Raw genomic sequence first — 17,786 nt, forward strand, 5'->3', positions numbered from 1 at the left:
GTGTTTTCCACTGAGCCTCCCAGGATTCAGGTGCTGGGGACGCTGTCCCACGGGTAAGAATGTAGGCGAAGTTGGACTACATAACATCGAGAAGTTATGTACTCACCATAACGTTCGATGTATGTAGTCCATCTCGCCTCACATTCTTACTTACCCCCCCTCCTTCCCCCATCCTGGAGGACCTAGGGGTTAGGTATGGTTTCAAATTCCTTTCTGATTAGTATGTTCTTCCTTCTCTATATGTTGTTGTGTGTGGAGAAGTGAATGAATGGCTCGCAGCAAACAAGATCTGGGGAAAAGGAGCAATGCAGCATGGGATACCTTCTTAGCCCAGCCAATTGAAAGACTTCGAGCTAGAGTATGGCCGAGTCGGAGCCGAGGTTCAGCTCCGAACCCACGGGTAAGAATATGAGGCGAGATGGACTACATATATCGAACGTTATGGTGAGTACATAACTTCTTGTTTTCTGCTAGTGCTATGTATAAGAGCCCATAACTGTGTTGCTCTAAAATACCCCCTCAAATTAGCTAGTACTAGTCCACCTTGTTCTGTTGGTAGAATCAGCTTATCCCAGTTGACCCTTGCTGTCTTCTCTTCCCAGATAAAATCCTTCAACTCTTTTTTTTTTTTAATTGCTATCCACAACCTCTCCGGTTGATAAAAGTATGCCTGACTTGTGTACAAGACTAAAGGGACTAAAAACATTTTAATGGCTTGCACCTTAGTATCCATATCCATATAACAAAACTTCCAGTTTCTCAATTTTTGTATTATCTTCTGTTAGTCTCTTCCCACATATCCGTAGCTGCCACCACAGAGTCATTTCTAATCCATACTCCTGAATACTTCTTTTTGTCATGTCCCCATAAATATGGATATTATTGGACTGATTTATGTGTGGGTATATAATTTACAACTATTGCCTTTGTTTTAGCTTCATTAATTTTGTATCTCGAAGATTTGAAACTGTCTTAAAATGTTCCACAACGCTGTAATGTCCCTTTTTCATTTTGTCATGTATAACATATCATCATCTGCAAATAGAGCCATCTTTTCCTGACTACCATACCAATTATATCCTTGAATTTCTGAGTCCCTTATTTTCTTTGACAGTGGTTCTAAATATAAAGCAAACAACAAAGGGGAAAGCAGACAACCCTGCCTGGTTCCTTTACTCAGCCAAGAAAGGAACTAGCACCTATTCAGGGCTAGTGTTTCCTTGGTTCTGCATTATTTAACATCCTGTGACCTTTTATTGCTCAAATGGCCGACAAGTTAACCTTGTTGGAAGAGTATGTATGCCTATGGGATCCCCTCTTTCAAAGCAGTCTCATATGGAAATGCTTTTGAAAATGGTGTTCCTTACCAAACCTCCTATAAAACTAGCGGCTCTTCCTTGGATTCTTAATTTTGTAAAACAAAAATTATAAAGAAGCCAACTTCTAAAGGCTTCTCACACCACGTAATAAAGCTTGAAAAAATAAAAAAAATGTGTCAACAAACCAAACACAGCCTGCAATAAAAGTATATAAAATTTTATTACAAAATGCTACATCTTGTAATAAAAAATTATATATTTTTATTGGAGTCTGTGTTTGGTTTGCTCACACATTTTTTATTTATTTATTAATTTTGTGTTAGAGAAGCTAACACTTGCTCCATCTCAGCCAATTCATCGGGCTGATTTAAAGTTAACATGGGAAACAGTGTTGCTCATTGCTATGATATTTGCAAGAAGATTAGATTTGCAAGCACTTATGGTGGGTCAACACTATCTTATTTTCTGCAAAGATAGTTTCCTTAAAACTGATCTTTCTTTTATGCTTAAAGGGGTATCCAAACTGTCCAACTGCTTGTCTTCTCTCCAAATTTAAATGTATTATTGAGTAAGGATATTCTGTCTATACCTTGGATGTCCACAGACATCTCTGCCACTGCCTTGACAGAGCAAAATCTTTCAAGATATCTGATCAGCTTTTAATTTCTTGTGAAGGTAGGAAAAAGGATATCCTGTTGCCTTGTTGTGACGAGTGTAACAATAGGCAGCTCCCAGCAGGGTCAAGGCTCATTCTACTAGGGCCTTGTTTTCATCTGTTGATTTTTGTAAAGAGTTGGATTATAGAAGTTTTCTAGAAGAAGCAACTTGGACCACTTTGCACAGTTTTACAAGTACTATAAACTGGATTCCTTCTCCAGGTGTAATGCTTAGCATAGTATAACACATATAGCTAAAGCTACAGCAGCCATGATCATTCAAACATCTACTGTTATGGTATTTACACAGCTGTGTTTTCTATCCTTGGGTTGTGCCTTTGTTGGAAGAATGACATGCAGAATACTTAAATTTGCTGAGTAAATGTCATCTTCTCCACTGCCTATTCTTCATCAAAAAAAATCCTTCCTCTTTTCAAAAAAAAAAAAAAAAAGAAAGAAACAATTCCAAAGTCAGCTGGATATAGCAACTTGAATCTCGCACCTGCCTATCAACATTCTTTGATTGCAGGGAAAAGTTCTCTTCTGCCTGGTATACAGGGAATAATAATTTTCCACTAACGCCTGGTATCCCTGATTGATAATACTTTACCCTTATGTCACAGTTTTGGTAAGAGCAGCTGCTTCTACTGATACAACTGCATATTTACCAACTACTACAGGCTTTGGCTTTTTTCTCGTGGACGGATTTGGAGCGTAGATGCAGTGTACTTTTTCAGTTAACCAGTCCTGCGTTAGAAGTTCAGTCCAGTTGTTTGTATTTTAATCCAATCTGTTTCTTCTACTTTCTCTGATAAAACAGAAAATCTCAGATGTTTCTCTGTGTGGTCTGTTTACTATGTTTTTTCTAAAACCTTTCTTCTTGAGAAGTCTTATCAGTCAGTCTTCTTCACTTCAGCAGTTTAAGTGGCTCATCTGAGAAGCTATTTTAAGGCTTCTATTCTTTCCAGCCTTTTGTCATTTCACTGTATGCATTTCTCCAGCCTCTCACTTAAACATACTTGAATTCCTTTGGACCCCCCCATTACTGGAAGCCATTTCCTGTACTGAGGCTGAAATCTGAACTGCTTTTGCTGATCATCTGCAAGGCTTTTTTATTTCTTTTTCTTTCTCATTTTCTAGTCGATATTTTTCTAGCAGTTTCTTCAGATATGTGTTGACTAACAAGTAACTGAATTTTTCTTAAATTACCTTCACTGGCTGTTTTCCAAAGTTTCTGTTTTCACACTGGGAGAGCTCTAATCAGTATGTTGCTCAGTGTGCAGAATCTTAGAAGTCCTGTCAACTCCAGAGTTATTTTTGAAACTTTGATTTCACTTATTATAAAATACTTGGTGAAATTGATTTGCTTATACCTGGCATGTTAAATTGCACTCTCCTTCTGTGGCATTAGTTCTGTTCTTTAGGCTGTTGACAGACTTTGCTACAGGATTACTATTTTTTTAAAACCTTTTATCCTCTTTGACTTGGCTAAATATAGCTTTATCTTCCTACTTCACAGTCTAGAAATATTGATCAGAGTCTAGAAATATTGATCAGGATGTTGCTTTCATTGGGTTTCCTGTACTGTGGAATGCCACTATATTAAAAACAAGGAATGGTCTGTCATGTTAAGTCTTCGATTTGACTGAATTTATCTTTGTGCAGATTTCTAAGCCTGAGTCCCTTATGCCCTTCCTCCTTAATATATAATTATTATTGCTGCTCTGAAATGTACATAGTATTCTTAATTTGATTTATAATCTCAGTAATAGTCTTTCCTTCAGATGTATATCAAAATGTGTTTAGAATACTACTTTAGTTGTTTTTTTTTTTTCAAATCTTTGTTTGTTTGAATTTTGATCAGTTTTATTGTAATGCTTTTTCGCAAAGTACTTCACAAGGGTTGTGTTCTTTGAGGTACTGCAGATGGTGACCTTCATTTTTATCTGTGTGCCTTGCTAGAAGTTAATCGAGATTTTTATTTTTTTTATAATGTAAGAGGTGTTGAGTCATGATGCCATCAGAAATGTTTTATTTACATCTTACTCCTGCTTTGTCTCATTTTTTTGTAGGGAATATGTTGAAGACCATGCCTTTCTCAGAGGATGAATGCAAGATGAAACTTGCTTATAGACTTTGGGGAATAAAGCAATATCACAAAGTGCTAAAGAATAACCTGAACGAGCTTGTTAATCAGGTAATACATTGACAGAAGGATAACCGACTCAAAGCATCAATCAAGGATTAGGGCATGTTGGAAGAGTCTAATCTTGAGATGAATCATTCTGGCTGTGTGTGCTTCTATTCCATTTTTTAAACATCTGTTTTTTTTCTTTCTCTTCCTTTTGTTTCTTTGTTGTAATACTTTCAGGAAACTCAGATGTTGTTTCATCCTGAGACTAGAAGGGTCAAATTTAAAAAGGTGTACTACACGCTGTACCAAAACATGTAATTGGGGGAGAGGGAGGCAAAGAGGATTCAAATTTCAACTTGGAGTGGTACCAAGCAGGGGACTGTTGGGTCAAAAGCTGCAGAAAGTACAGTCATGGGACACTAAGCAAGACAACAGGGGTTATAGAAAAGGCAGAGCTAAGAATACAGTTCCAACAAAACTGCAGAATGTAAGGAAGGCAGCATGTGGCTGAAGGACAAACCAGAACAATGCAAATGTCATCCCCTTGCACAAAGGTTTGGCATCAAATGGGTCTTGGTATACACCGATAAGCCTGACCAGCCCCATCTGTAATGCAGTGGGAAATGATCATTATAGACTTAGTAAGTATAAACATAGGTAACTTACAGATTCTCAGTTCAATCCAGTTCAGATTAATAAAGGGCAGATCCTGTCTACTTGACCTGGTCGACTTCAGAAATGTTACTGATGCAGTATATAAGGGCAGATATGTAAACATTGCATAGATAGACCTTGTAAAGGTATTCATCACCATCCCGTCCTCTGGTATCCTGGACACTCTCCCACTTAAATGTAAACTACTATGTAATGCTTTGGGTAACAAACTGCCTCACAAGTAGAACCCAGGAAATTGAGGTGAGCAGCTATACCTCCCTCAAAAGACCCGTGACTAGTGGTGTGCCCCAGGGTTCATTCCTTGGGCCCACTCCTCTGGCATTTACTTCTTGGAGTTCAGAGCAGATGTTAAGAATTTATGGCTGACTAATATAAGTTAACTGACTACTGTAAACTTGGTGCCATTTTAAACTTCCCAGAGAACACCAAAATCCACCAAGAAGGCATTGTCCAAACCAGTAGTTGGTATCAAAACCATGGACTGACTGAATGCCAAAAAATGTATACTGCAGTCACATCCTTCAAAAAGCATGACTCCCCTTGTAACCATCACATTGACAACACACTCTGGAAACTTGACCCCATAATCAGAGGTTTTCAGATCTGTGTTGACTTATGAACTGTTGTTGTATCCACTATTGTACGGAAGTACTTTTTCATTGCATAGCTTATATTTGGGGTTTGGTCTGCAGGGATGTGATCATTCCACTGTACTCTGCTCTTTTCAGGTCGATCATTGAATATAATTCCTTATTGGATATTATATACTTGTCCAAACACTTGTCACAGCTGGAGTAACCACAAAGCTTTCTCGCTGAAAAAAAAAATCAAGGGTCTAATTCACAAACTAAGCAGACTGTCTGAGCCATGTCCCTCTACTTGGTATCTTACAGGCTACTAAGAGGTGACCCCTGCCTCACATGTAGAGACTCACAGACCCTGTCTTCCCAGACCTTTTACACATTTGCAAGTCTAGTGGTAGTGTGAACACCCGCTAAAGGGACCTCGATCTCTTTTGCAACATACATACCTATCTCTCCAGTATGTTCTGTTTATTGCAAAAAAAAAAATAGCTCTTCTGTGCAACACTGTTCACATGACATATAGTGGAGGATATTCTCTTACTCCATCCAAAGCATAACTTGGACAAATGGATGGGAAACTGCAAATTCATTACTGGTTTAGCACCCATGCCCCTCGTGGATAGGGCAACAAGTAAATGTCCAAACATACGCGAAATATAAGGGCTAAAAACTGTCAGGGGAAAGTAAGGCTAGGTTTCTGCGTTTGCCTACAAACAAAGACTTGTAAGGCAGTTTCATTTGGAAATTCTGAGACCTGTACCTGTGAAGCAGATCCAAGGCACAGCCTGTGTAGCTGTCTTGTTAACGGGATCAGCTCCAATTCACTGAGGACTTTTCAGCTTTTTTAAAGTCCAGGTAGCTAGGTTTGGAAGTTTTTGAGGTGTTAGGTGTCCCTAGTAAGAAGAAAAGGATGGAAATTGCTCTTACGGAGAATCCTGACACCCCAGGTTCAGAGGTACATGAGCTGGCATATAGGGGCCTGCTACCCCCCCCATTTAAGATCTGACATTGAGGACATAGTCTCCTGTGCTCCCCCACCAGGGAATTTCTCCTTTGGCGATGCCCTTTATAAGATGGAGGAGTTCCAGTGGGACTCCAAGGAGTATTCTGAGGCCAGTCTAAAATATAGCATTTAATAGGCCTCTAAGATATAGCACTTAATGGGCCTCTCATTGCCAAAGGATTTAACTATTCTTCTAGTTATAAAATTTGTAATTGTTAGTCGATCTCTGGAACCAAATTCTTTTCCTTCTGCAACTAGGAAACCTGACTGCTTTTACCAGCTTAAGGATTCATGCAAGTTTCTCTGTAAGAACCAATCAGCAGTGTTGTCCCTGGATTCCGGCAAGTGATCCTGTATGGCTTCAGCCAGGAAACCCATTCCCAACGACTGGGAGAGTAGCATACTCAACGGCCTATTTGGGGGAAGGCATAAGCCTCTGCTAGCCTAGCTTTCAGAGCTTGAAACTGACAGACTCTTGGTTAACAGTCGTCAGACCCAGCTGGATAAGACATTCCAAGGCATATGTTGAATGAATACAGGAAACAATGAAGATTAAGACAAACTGTGAGAAAAGGGAAGGAAAAAAGTAATCTGGATAGTGTAGGTAAACCAGGTTGGGGACACCTGGTGGTGTGTGTGTTTGTTGGGGGGGCACTATGGAGCAGTTATGCCTGGGGCACCAGTTGACCTAAGGCTGGGCCTGCTTTTCAGAATAGAACAGGGAACGTAGATGTTTATGTACCTGAAAAGGTTGTTCAGCACTGTTTTTCAGATATTTAAAGTTACGTTGTTTAAACTATGCTGTGTTTGATGAAGATTCCATGCTCTAAACCTGTTTTTACTGACATATCTCAAGTGTTTGGCTGCATTCAGACCCAGCCAGAACTATATATTTACTGCCGACTTTCAGATAATCTGTGTATTAACAACTGTGTCCTTGCTCTTTGTTTGAATTTATCAATGCCCTGGCCATTTTTATTTGATTTCCTACATTTTCTGTCTACTAGCTTTAAATTGGTTGTTTCTGCATTCTTGGTGGCCCCATACAGTATTTTTTGTTTTAGAAAGTCTTTGATCTGCTCCCAAGTGGCAGTAGTGAAGGCCCAGGTGAGTTCTGAGCTGGGATGTGCTGTTTGAAACTTGCAAGTGCCTGCTTGCTGTTGGCCAGAAGGCTAATTTGTTTGAGCTTTGTTTCTGCCTGTATAAAGTTGTTGTATTTGTGAGATGTTTCTCATCAGGAAGTGGCGGTTGGCAGTGGCATGTGTGGACATAGAGGCCTAGAATTGCTGTTTTTCCTAAATAATTACCAGTCTAATTTCCTAAGTCACTAAAGAAGTAACTCTATAATTTCCTAAATCCCCAGCGATGCACTAAATGACTACTTTGCATGTTGAGAAGTAACCCTTGTGCTTGACCATTAGGCAGTTTTAAGATGTTTTAGCAATCTACACTCTTGCAGAACCAAACTAGTAAGCTGTGAACTGTCACCCTTTAAAATATGCATCTAGGACCTAAAGATACTTTCCAATTTAAAAAACATCTTAAAGAACATCTTAAATCAAACTGGCTTTGTCCATGCTCTAACCCTGACTGACATCTTATTCCCCTTTTTGCTTTCTCTACACTTCTCTTCCATGCTATTTCTTTGATGCTTACTTTGTAATCTAAAAAAAAAAAAAAAAAAAAAAAAAAAAAAAAAAAAATTATGTATATTATTGTCTTTGTTTATCACTCTGTTATTGATATTAACTTCAACCTACTAAATGACTTATTACTATTTTTGTTCTTGCCAACACAGACAATGTACTGTAACTTGACTATTTACTAAATACTGTATTCTTTGTCACTGCTAGTGCTTGGAGCTTTTCTCCCCGGGCCTCTACTGAAAATGGACATATATCCAGTTAGACTAGCCCGGTCAACAAATGTAAAATAAATATATATATAAATGTCCCCACTATTTCCACAACTGGCCTGGTGGAAATGATCACCCTGGTACAATGCAGCAGTTGCCATATGTACACTGACAACCATCTCATCCTCAAACGTACAAATAAAGGTATGTGAGAGATGTAGTTAAACAGTGTCATTGGCGGCAAGGTTCTCTCCTAAAAGCACTCGGCACAGACCAGTCATGCAGACCCACATATGCAAAGGCTTTTCTAATCTTCCCAAACCACAAAGACACCGTATACACTTTATACTCATGCGTGAGTGTGTGCGTACGTATACACACACACACACACACACACACACACACACACCTGCAACTTCAAGAAAAACATCACTCTCAAAACAGCCCAACAAGACTCCTACTACCATTTCCTATGATGTGTCACCCTCTAAGTCCTTAAGGCATACTAGTAAACAACTCTGTATTCTGGTAACAGTAGACTTCATAGCGAGACTTGCAGACATCTAGCTCACTAGGCTAATCCAAGAGAGTCAATGTTGGCTGCCTTTTAAGGGCCAGGATCTGTCATATAACTCTTATGCGAGTCACTTAACCCCATGTGCAGATATGACTATCATAGTCCATGTAGGCGTTAATTACTTGAGGCATTCCTTGGACTGTATGAATAGACATGACTGTTCCCAGACTGGTATGAACCTAGCATTTTGCAGCATTCTACCTTCTCTTTGTGATGATGCCACAATACAAGTAAAGTAATTGGCTTCAAGTATGATGTCATTTGAAGTGCATACTATATTTGCCAGCCTGGTAGGACATGGTTGACAGACAGACTGCTTTGCCGGGGTTTGCACCTGTCCCCAAAGGATTTCAAATATTGGCTAATACCTTTCCCACCCCTATACTGCCTTTTTTTGGCATGGTCAGTGAGATGAACCCTCTGACGTAGCTGTACCAAACCAGGGAAATATATGAAGGTATTATTGCTCAGTGCCAGGAGTCTGAACAAGAAACTCCACTCCCTGCAGTCTCTCCTTACCTTTGAAAATGTAGATGCATGTGCAGTCATGGATATGTGGTTTGAAGCTGCAGAGAGCAATTCAGGGCTACAATGCCTTTCACACTTTTTAGACCAGCTACTGCACAGGAATGGGCAAAAATTGGAGGCGTCTGCCTACATTAAAATAAACGCACCTCAAGGCTGGTCCATCAGCATGTCTGAATTTAGCTTCTCCATGTTGAAATCTCCATAAGTAAGGTCCCATATCCTTGCAAACTATAGGTCCCCCTCAGTGACCCAGGAAAACCACAGCACTTAAAGGCAATTGACACACTCCTCATCCCATCCATCCCAACACCATATTCATGGGTGACTTCAGCTACCTCATTATAAGCAGCCCCAAGCTTACACACCCAGAGATTTCTGGACTTGTTAACACCAACACCCTGGACCAGCTAGTTCATGTGCCCACTAGCAGCTGAACAGGCTGGACCCCAGTGAGTTAATACGTCTGCTAGTGTCTCGAACATGACAGAACAATGCACCCCCCCCCCCATTTAATATTCTCGCTAGTTAGGTCAGGTAATAAAGCTGTCTCCTTTTGATGTAAATATTAATTCAAGGACACCTACAAACCCTAGAACAGGAGTGTCCAACCCGCGGCCCGCGGGCCGCATGCGGCCCTCAGAGCTCTTCCATGCGGCCCGCGACCCTTAAATTTAAATTTAAATTTAATTTCACTTGTTCAGCGTGTTTACCGTCCGTAGTTTTGCTCTTCTGCGCGCCAACTTTCTTTTACATTTTTCCCATACCAGCGTCTTTGCGCTGGTATGCTTATCTTGAAAACACAGTTCGGGCTATTTTAAAGAAAAGCTGCAGGAAGGAGCGTAGATCGTAGCATAGCCGTAGAAGAGAGAGGATCTATTAATTGTGTACACACCGACTACTGACTACATTAACGAAAGGTAAGTTACAAGATGAAAGTGTTTTTTTGAAGTTAGTTAGATTAAAAAAGCAAAGAAAAGGTTTACTTTGTATTTCTGTGCTTCCTTCCAATGTATCCAGTATGAAGGCAGAAGTGCAATTAGGTCGGACCTGATATTATCTTCACCAAATTAATGGATGGCATTCCTTATTATGAGTTCCAGAAAAATATACTGTCATCATATATTTTGTTTCCTTTTTCAGTATGATATGCTAATAATCGCTAATGTATAACTTCTCTCACTTTGGTGAAGTTGTGTAACAAATGGTAAAATGTTCTGGTACAATAATGTTACTAGTCAGTTCATTGTTCGGTACATTTCTAATAATAGGGGTGAAGAGTTGCTTTCTAATAGTGAAAACAGAAAAGTGGCAGCACTAGCATGTGTTCTATTGATTCTATTGTAAAGGATCGATGTACCGTTTTATTATTTACCTGATTAAAAACTTCTAGCGCTCCACATTCCATGAAAACACTGAACTGAAAGAAAAAAAAATAACACACAGCTGCTCAAATCATAAACTACTGTAAAATGTTATATAAGCAACAGAATATGAAGCACTGATGAGTTTTATGTCTGTGTGTGTGTGTAAATTTATGGACACCATTTTCTAACTAACAGGATGAGTAGATTTAAAAAGAAAAGTACGTCAGTTTCTTTTTTTAGGGGGAGTCGCAGGTATTCAGCTAGCTAGATAACTAGTAAGTTAAGTATGCCTGTATTACATTGGTTGGAGCACCTATGAGAAGCAGAGTAAAATATCATGATTTCTAAGTGTAGCTGTCAATCTATTTGTGCTTAGCAGCAGGTGTGTGTGGGTGTATATTAAGATCCATAATCTGCACACACCTAGTGAGTTACCCGACTGTAACATGTTGTTACTTCACTGTGCCATGCATGGCCCTCAGGTTACCTGGGTGTTTCCAGTAGCTGTCCCACTCCTGCCCCTCGTCTCCCCCGCACTACCATCTGTTGCTTATAAGGCTGCTGTATCCTTATTGTACAGCTGCACTGTCCACACCACAGAGGTGGGACCACTCACTGTAACTTATTGCGAGCGTATAATAATATTACAGCAAACACAAGGTGCTGAGTTGCCAGTGCGCGCTTCCAGACAGAGGCAGCTCAGGTGTGTCGGCACATTCCAGCGGGGTGCACGGCCGCACAGTGCGTCGCAACACCTGTTCCTCGGAGCCTGCTCCAGCTTAACACACCTGTGACACAAGGAACTCAGCAGGTGGGTACCGCAGACGGTATTCGGGGACAGACTGTCGGCTTCCTCACACCACCGGCTGTGAAACAGTGTTTCCTCCTCTGCTGCAGCTACCCACATCCTGTGAAATATGACTGGAAGCAGGTTTTCTAGTCTAAACTTTTGGGAAACTTTTCCTGGAGCTCGCTCCTCCGTTCATCGGAGCTGTGAAGAAGGATGAAGAAGAGGAAACAGCGCTGTGTGCGGAGGTAGCGGATACTGAGCTTTCAGTTGTTGCAGGAAGTTGGCTGCCAGTGTTTTAACTGTCACTAATTGGGTGAGTAAGGTTGCATGTATGGACGGGACTCGGAGTGAGGTGGCACTTCGTTGATGTTCAGCGGTCAGTCTCACGTTTGTACAGACCGTCTGCAGATGTGTGCCTGTGTTTGGGGGGGGGGGGGGTTCTTCATCTACCTGCCACTTTTGTCGCTTAGAAAAATCGGTTCCATTTCCTCAAGTAGAACTGCATTTCTTGCTGATGTACCCACCTCATGCAGTAACTGTTCACTTCTCAGAGGAACCGTGTCCTACGGATAAATGGCAATCACTAGGACGGTAATACTGGTACGTGGAATGGACAGAAACCTTGTCTCGGGTTTCTTTCAAATCAGGTCAGCTACAAAGCATACCACTGGAACGAAAGGTCATCTGAATTGTTAATTGTAATAACTCTGCCCTTAACTTCCTGTGCATCTTGGGTGCAAACCAGGACTGTAACAAGGCTGTGAGCTACTGCTATCTGAAGACTAAAAACGCACCTTTCATACAGCAATGTCCAACAGTGCCAGTATTTAAAAATAATCATTAATGGCCATTGCCTTCATTATCTTTTGACTTTGCAATTGATTTCTGAGGTAACAGATTGAGAGATATAATGGAAATGATTTCAAGCTGAGTAGTTACTGATTTCATGCATTTTTACCATAAGTAACTCTGTCAAACAGTACAAGAGCACAAACTGAGATAAGTGAGCTGCCCATATGCTTTAATGAGGAGGCCACACTGTGTGCAAAACAGCTGTATGTCTCAACTTGTCATCTAATGAGCCTTCAGCTCATCTATTACCAAGGTGTTCCTCACGTTGTGATTTTTTAATAATATATAAAAAGCTTTTCTAACCTTATTTTAAATCTCTGGAATGTCAGGTAGTATTTAAAGTTCAAGACGCACACACTGAATTAGCATTGTAAAATGTTGTTACTGTACTTTGACAGCCGACTAAAGCAACAAAGTGCAATGTTTTGACATGTTATTACATAATGTCAATTTAAGTTTAATTTTCATCAGCATACCACACTGTTACATTTTCTTATTTTTACGGTGGTAATACGGATGAGGAGTCTGAAAATATTGTTTGTGCTGTACACTTAAACATAGTGCTTTATCTAACAATATCACAGACAATTTGTCTTTGAAAGTATTTTGGAAAAAAAAATAATCCTGCAAGTAGTTTATGGTAGCATGGTGCTAGTGACAACTGAAATTTTCCATGACAATCTAATTATGCCTGCATACAAAGGGTGTTAAAACCTCTGTGGTAGTTACCTTGAAAGAGGTACCTTCCAACAAGAGTGGATATAAAAATTCATTATCAAGTCTCAGTTGTGCACTTGCTAGAGAAGTTTGCACATGCGCTGATTAGGATTGTGGCTAGCTCTACTATAATATGAAGAGAGTTGTTGTGTCTTTCGGCTTTTCCCAGTTGTGGGTCGCCACAGCGGAAATCCGGTCTGCTAATGATTGGTAGTTGTTTTTTAGGTGCCGAGTTACCAGCCCTGATGCACAACCTTCAATGAAGGTACGCCCATTCATGCATGTCTCCACGCAGAAGACGATCTGGCTTTTCAGTGCTTTCTTTCTTAAAATGTTTTCGTTCCACTATGAGGCATCCTAAGTAGCTAACATCAAACCAGATGATTCAGACTTGTAAAAAGCACCTGATGAAATTGTGGGCAATATTGTTTTTGAGAGGCAGCTTTGTAACCCACCCACCATGAGAAACTTCTCTCCCAACTCCCTTTTATGTGCACAGGTGTAGGTAAACGACCAGTGCTCTGAAAATGAGAGAACATGACTTGTGTGGCTGTGATCTCACTGTGCATTTGAATAATGTGTAGTATCATTATGAATGAAAAGCATTCGAGTCTGGCATATTCAGGGAGTGAGAAAATGTAAGTAACAGTTCACTGAAAGGTAGGACTCCTTTTTCTAAAATTAGCTGTTGCTATGTGGCTGCTTCTGCCGTATGTAGTGTAATTGTTCTTCTTGACATTGTACTTGGATAGGATAGTGGTGCATTGATTAGCATTGTTGCCTTACAGTACTTGGTTATTCAGTTTGATTCCTAGGTGGGGATGCGTTTTGAACATATTTTATATGATATGTGCTTCCTGTGTTTCAGATTGTGACAAGTGCTCTGGTTTTCTCCCATGTTCCAAAGAGATGCTTTGGGTGAATTGGCATTACCCAAATTGCCTATAGGTGTGCATTTGTATCAAGAGAGAGTGAGTGACTGTGTGCATCCTGTGACAGACTGACACCCTACTTTGTTTAGGTTTATTTGGGTTATTTCTTCTGCCTTGTGTTTAGTCAAGTGAATGCTAGGATATGCACTTTCTCCTTCATAACCCTAAAATGAGTTATGTGGGAAAATGCAGAATTAGCTAATTTGCATTCAGCACTCAACAGCTGTGTGCACTTGTTAAGGCACCTTAAACTTGCATTGCCTTTGATGAATTTGCTCTTGAATACATTTTGTGTCCATTTCTGTTAACTTGTTTGCTGCAAGACCCGACTCCCAACAGTTATCACTGAGGATTTTGTTATTGTGCATTGTAAGCAAGTTTAACATGAAGAGCCTTGCTGCATATTATCTTTTACTAGTCAAGCTGCATATTTTCTTGTACTAGTCAAGTACATGTCTGCTCTGTGCTGGAAGGTGGCTGTGGTTGTGACCCCCCTCCCCCCCAAAGGAGTAACCTTGCACTCTAAGGACCACTTTAGTTGTCCACTGTTCTAAACTGACTGTAATTGATCTGAAGATGGGAAGCCTGCTTCGCTATGCTCTACTTTGCCTCACTGCTCTACCCTATCCCCAAATCCACAGTTAGTCAGGAGAGCAGGCAAGCATGTCAGCAGAGGAGTATGGCAAGCTGACAAGGAGCCAGTTGGCTGAAATGTGCCAGACTAAAGGACTTGTGTATGTTAACCTGACTAAAGCAGACATGATTGCAGCTTTAGGCACAGCTGCATCACAGAACAGCAACATCGAGGACAATCCGACTGGCTGTGGAGATGTAAAACTCTCAGAAAATGGACAGTTCAACCTTTCCACATAGGTCGGACTTAAAAATCCATCTGGAGCTAAAGAGACTTCAGTTGGAGGCCAAGGGTTTGGAAATAGTGTGTGTGTGTGTGTGTGAGTGTGTGAGTGTGTGAGTGTGTGAGTGTGTGTGAGTGTGTGAGTGTGTGAGTGTGTGTGAGTGAGTGTGTGTGAGTGTGTGTGAGTGAGTGTGTGTGAGTGAGTGTGAGTGTGTGTGTGTGAGTGTGTGTGTGTGAGTGTGTGTGTGTGAGTGTGTGTGTGTGTGTGTGTGTGTGTGAGTGTGTGTGTGTGAGTGTGTGTGTGTGTGAGTGTGTGTGTGTGTGAGTGTGTGTGTGTGAGTGTGAAAGTTAGTTGGTAGTAACTTTTGAGCCAGAAAAACATCATCCTCATGGATAGAGTGAGTCCCATGCACACGTGTTTAACGTGGTTTACAGTGAAATTGGTATGTTGTCTTGAGATACAACAGAAAGGAACTGGGGTCTATATTCAGCAATGGAATAAGGATTGAATAACATGGCTTTGGATTTGTAGATATTCTGTAATGTAAAAGATTATGGCAAAATAACCATGCTTGCATTCAATTTATATCTCCTGCAGAACAAGATGAACTCAAAATGCCCCAGAAGCTACAGTTGGCAATGCATAGTTATCATAGCACTTTCTAAGGCTGCATTGGTCTTGAAGTCTTATGAAAAGTTCTCCTTATATTGAGAGTTCGAGCTAAGGTTCAAAACAATTAATTTTCTAGCTAGCGTGTGTAGTAAAATGGAAGCCTTCAAGGAAATGTGTGTGTTAATTTATCTTTGCTTATGGGAGGGGGTGCAATTGGTGCAGGAGGAGAGGGTGGTGACCCCTCTCATCTGTTCAGATGTTCGTAGAATGTCTGTTTGTCTTATTTTTAGTCTTTTCCCCTCTATAAATTTGTCATTTTCTGGTAAATCGATGAGGATTAAGTCGCCGGCTAAAGCTAAATGGTGACATACACTTGAGTTTTAGAGTTCATATCCTTCAGAAAATGCATCCTAACTCAAATCCTGTTATTGCAACTTTCTAATCTAAGTTGATAAGAGCAGTTTTAAAATGTGTCCTTTTGGGGCTTTTTCCACTTCATTTATTAGGCTTTACCTGGTTTACCAGATTTCTTGCCCTGTCAGGTTTTGTGGTATGGGGTGGATGTTGGTGGGAGTGGTCATGATTGCTGGACACAGCAACTGTATGTACAGTATAATAAACATGCTTCAGCTTTCTAGTCTCTGGGGAAAAAAAGATTGTTTATGATAGAATCTGTGACTGTGCTGTTACTAAACTTGTCAAATGCAATGTGGCAGAGAGAAGAGGGGAAAGAATTACAGGACTGATGGATTCAGGGAGCATGATTGTATTAGTTATAGTACACAGTATGTCTGTAAGCATAAAACAAGTAGTAAAAAGAAAATGTATCATTTCCTGCAAGTCTTGTGTGTTTTTTGGTTGTATGATTTGCATTGTTTTTCGGCATAATTGATACAACTACATTGTAAAGCTGTGCACAGTTTTCAGAAAATATTTTTGGACTTGGGTTTGGGAAGGTAATGTGGAGTTGTTTGTAGTGAAAATTTAAAACACCTCGATAATCAAACTTTTCATGTGTTATCGTAGTTGTGTCTTAAAAAATAAAGGGCTGCTTTCTTTCTGTAAAACAGGATATTTAAGCAAACTTGTCCTTACTTAACTTGTGTGTGGCCAAAGCCAAAAAGTAAGCATCATATTTCTCTTCTGTCCTGGCTAATGAGACTTACGATGATGGAAATGAATGTACTGTAACAGAAGGGGAGGGGGTGAAGAAATAAAGTAACCTCAAAGAAAAAGAAGAGTAGACAGTGGGAGACAAGACACAAAACATTAATATTTTTTTCTAATACAGTGTTAACGGATAGATTTCTACTGTTTGTGGGAATTGTAAAGTTGGCTAAGCAATTTGAGTGTGATGTTTGTTTCAGGTTGATATTGCAAACGTTTCTGATAGAGTACAAACAGTCTTTTTGGAGGGAAGGGGTTCTTGTCATTTGGACCACAACAATGTTCTGGGGATAGTTACTTTTATTTTATAACAAAATGTTTGTATTTGGCACGTAAATGTAGTTCCACTAGGTAGGAAGAATTTTGGTACAGGACATAGAAAATGGAGGTAACAGATGAGAGTAATCAATGTGTGTGTCTGAATGACAATAAGGAAATAGCTGCAGGATAAAACTGAATTGTGGATAAATACAGAATACACTGTTATTTGGACCAGTTTTAATTCCTGTCTGATAGTGGAGTAGAAAAGGAAAATACACAATTAGGAGATGTGAATGTTGTTGTGTCACTAGTGTCTTTTGGCTTTTCCTGGTTAGGGTCGCCACAGCGGAACTCCAGTCTGCTAAAGATTGGTAGTTGATTTTACGTGCGAGTTACCAGCCCTGATGCACAACCTTCAGCGAAGATGCGCCCATTCACGCATGTCTCCACACTGAAGATGGTATAGCTGAGAATTGAACCAGACAGCAACACACAACCGCAGCACCACCACCACGGTCTAATTAGGAGGTGTGAATATTAGTCATTAATAAATATAAGCATATTACACAAGTGAAACAGTCTCTGCCAAAGTGACCCCTCCAGCATATTACTACCCCTCCTCCCATTCTGCCCTAACTGAGGTGGGTTCATAGGTTCATAACTAGGCTATCTGCCCTAGGGCATTTATAAGCCTAGCCAGAATGTGTTTGGCTTTCACCACCCATTTTAAATTTATTTTGCTATGCCCTTTTTCGAGGTTAGTATACTGTGCCTCTGTCTAACAGTGACACAGAAATGATACCGGGGGTAACCCTACGATCGCCCTCCCACCCATCAGGATCCCTCTTGAAGGGAGTCAATGAGGACTCTGCCTAACCTGGACTGGGATTTTATTCCAGAGTG

At 40.3% G+C, this 17,786-nt stretch overlaps 1 protein-coding gene across 3 annotated transcripts in view; it reads left to right on the top strand.

Annotated features, from left to right (window-relative positions):
• LOC122789915 overlaps nt 1-17,786 on the top strand; it is a 931,531-nt gene that overhangs the window by 58,105 nt on the left and 855,640 nt on the right. For all 3 annotated transcript variants that reach the window (XM_044057371.1, XM_044057370.1, XM_044057372.1), the window contains exon 2: nt 4,048-4,172. In XM_044057371.1, coding sequence (XP_043913306.1) covers nt 4,053-4,172 — 120 coding nt within the window. In that variant the 5' untranslated portion in view covers nt 4,048-4,052. The remainder of the gene's footprint in view (nt 1-4,047; nt 4,173-17,786) is intronic.

This window comes from Protopterus annectens, chromosome 15.part0, assembly GCF_019279795.1.
Source record: "Protopterus annectens isolate FY-2018-M chromosome 15.part0, PAN1.0, whole genome shotgun sequence".
In the NCBI taxonomy this organism is placed as follows: domain Eukaryota; kingdom Metazoa; phylum Chordata; order Ceratodontiformes; family Protopteridae; genus Protopterus; species Protopterus annectens.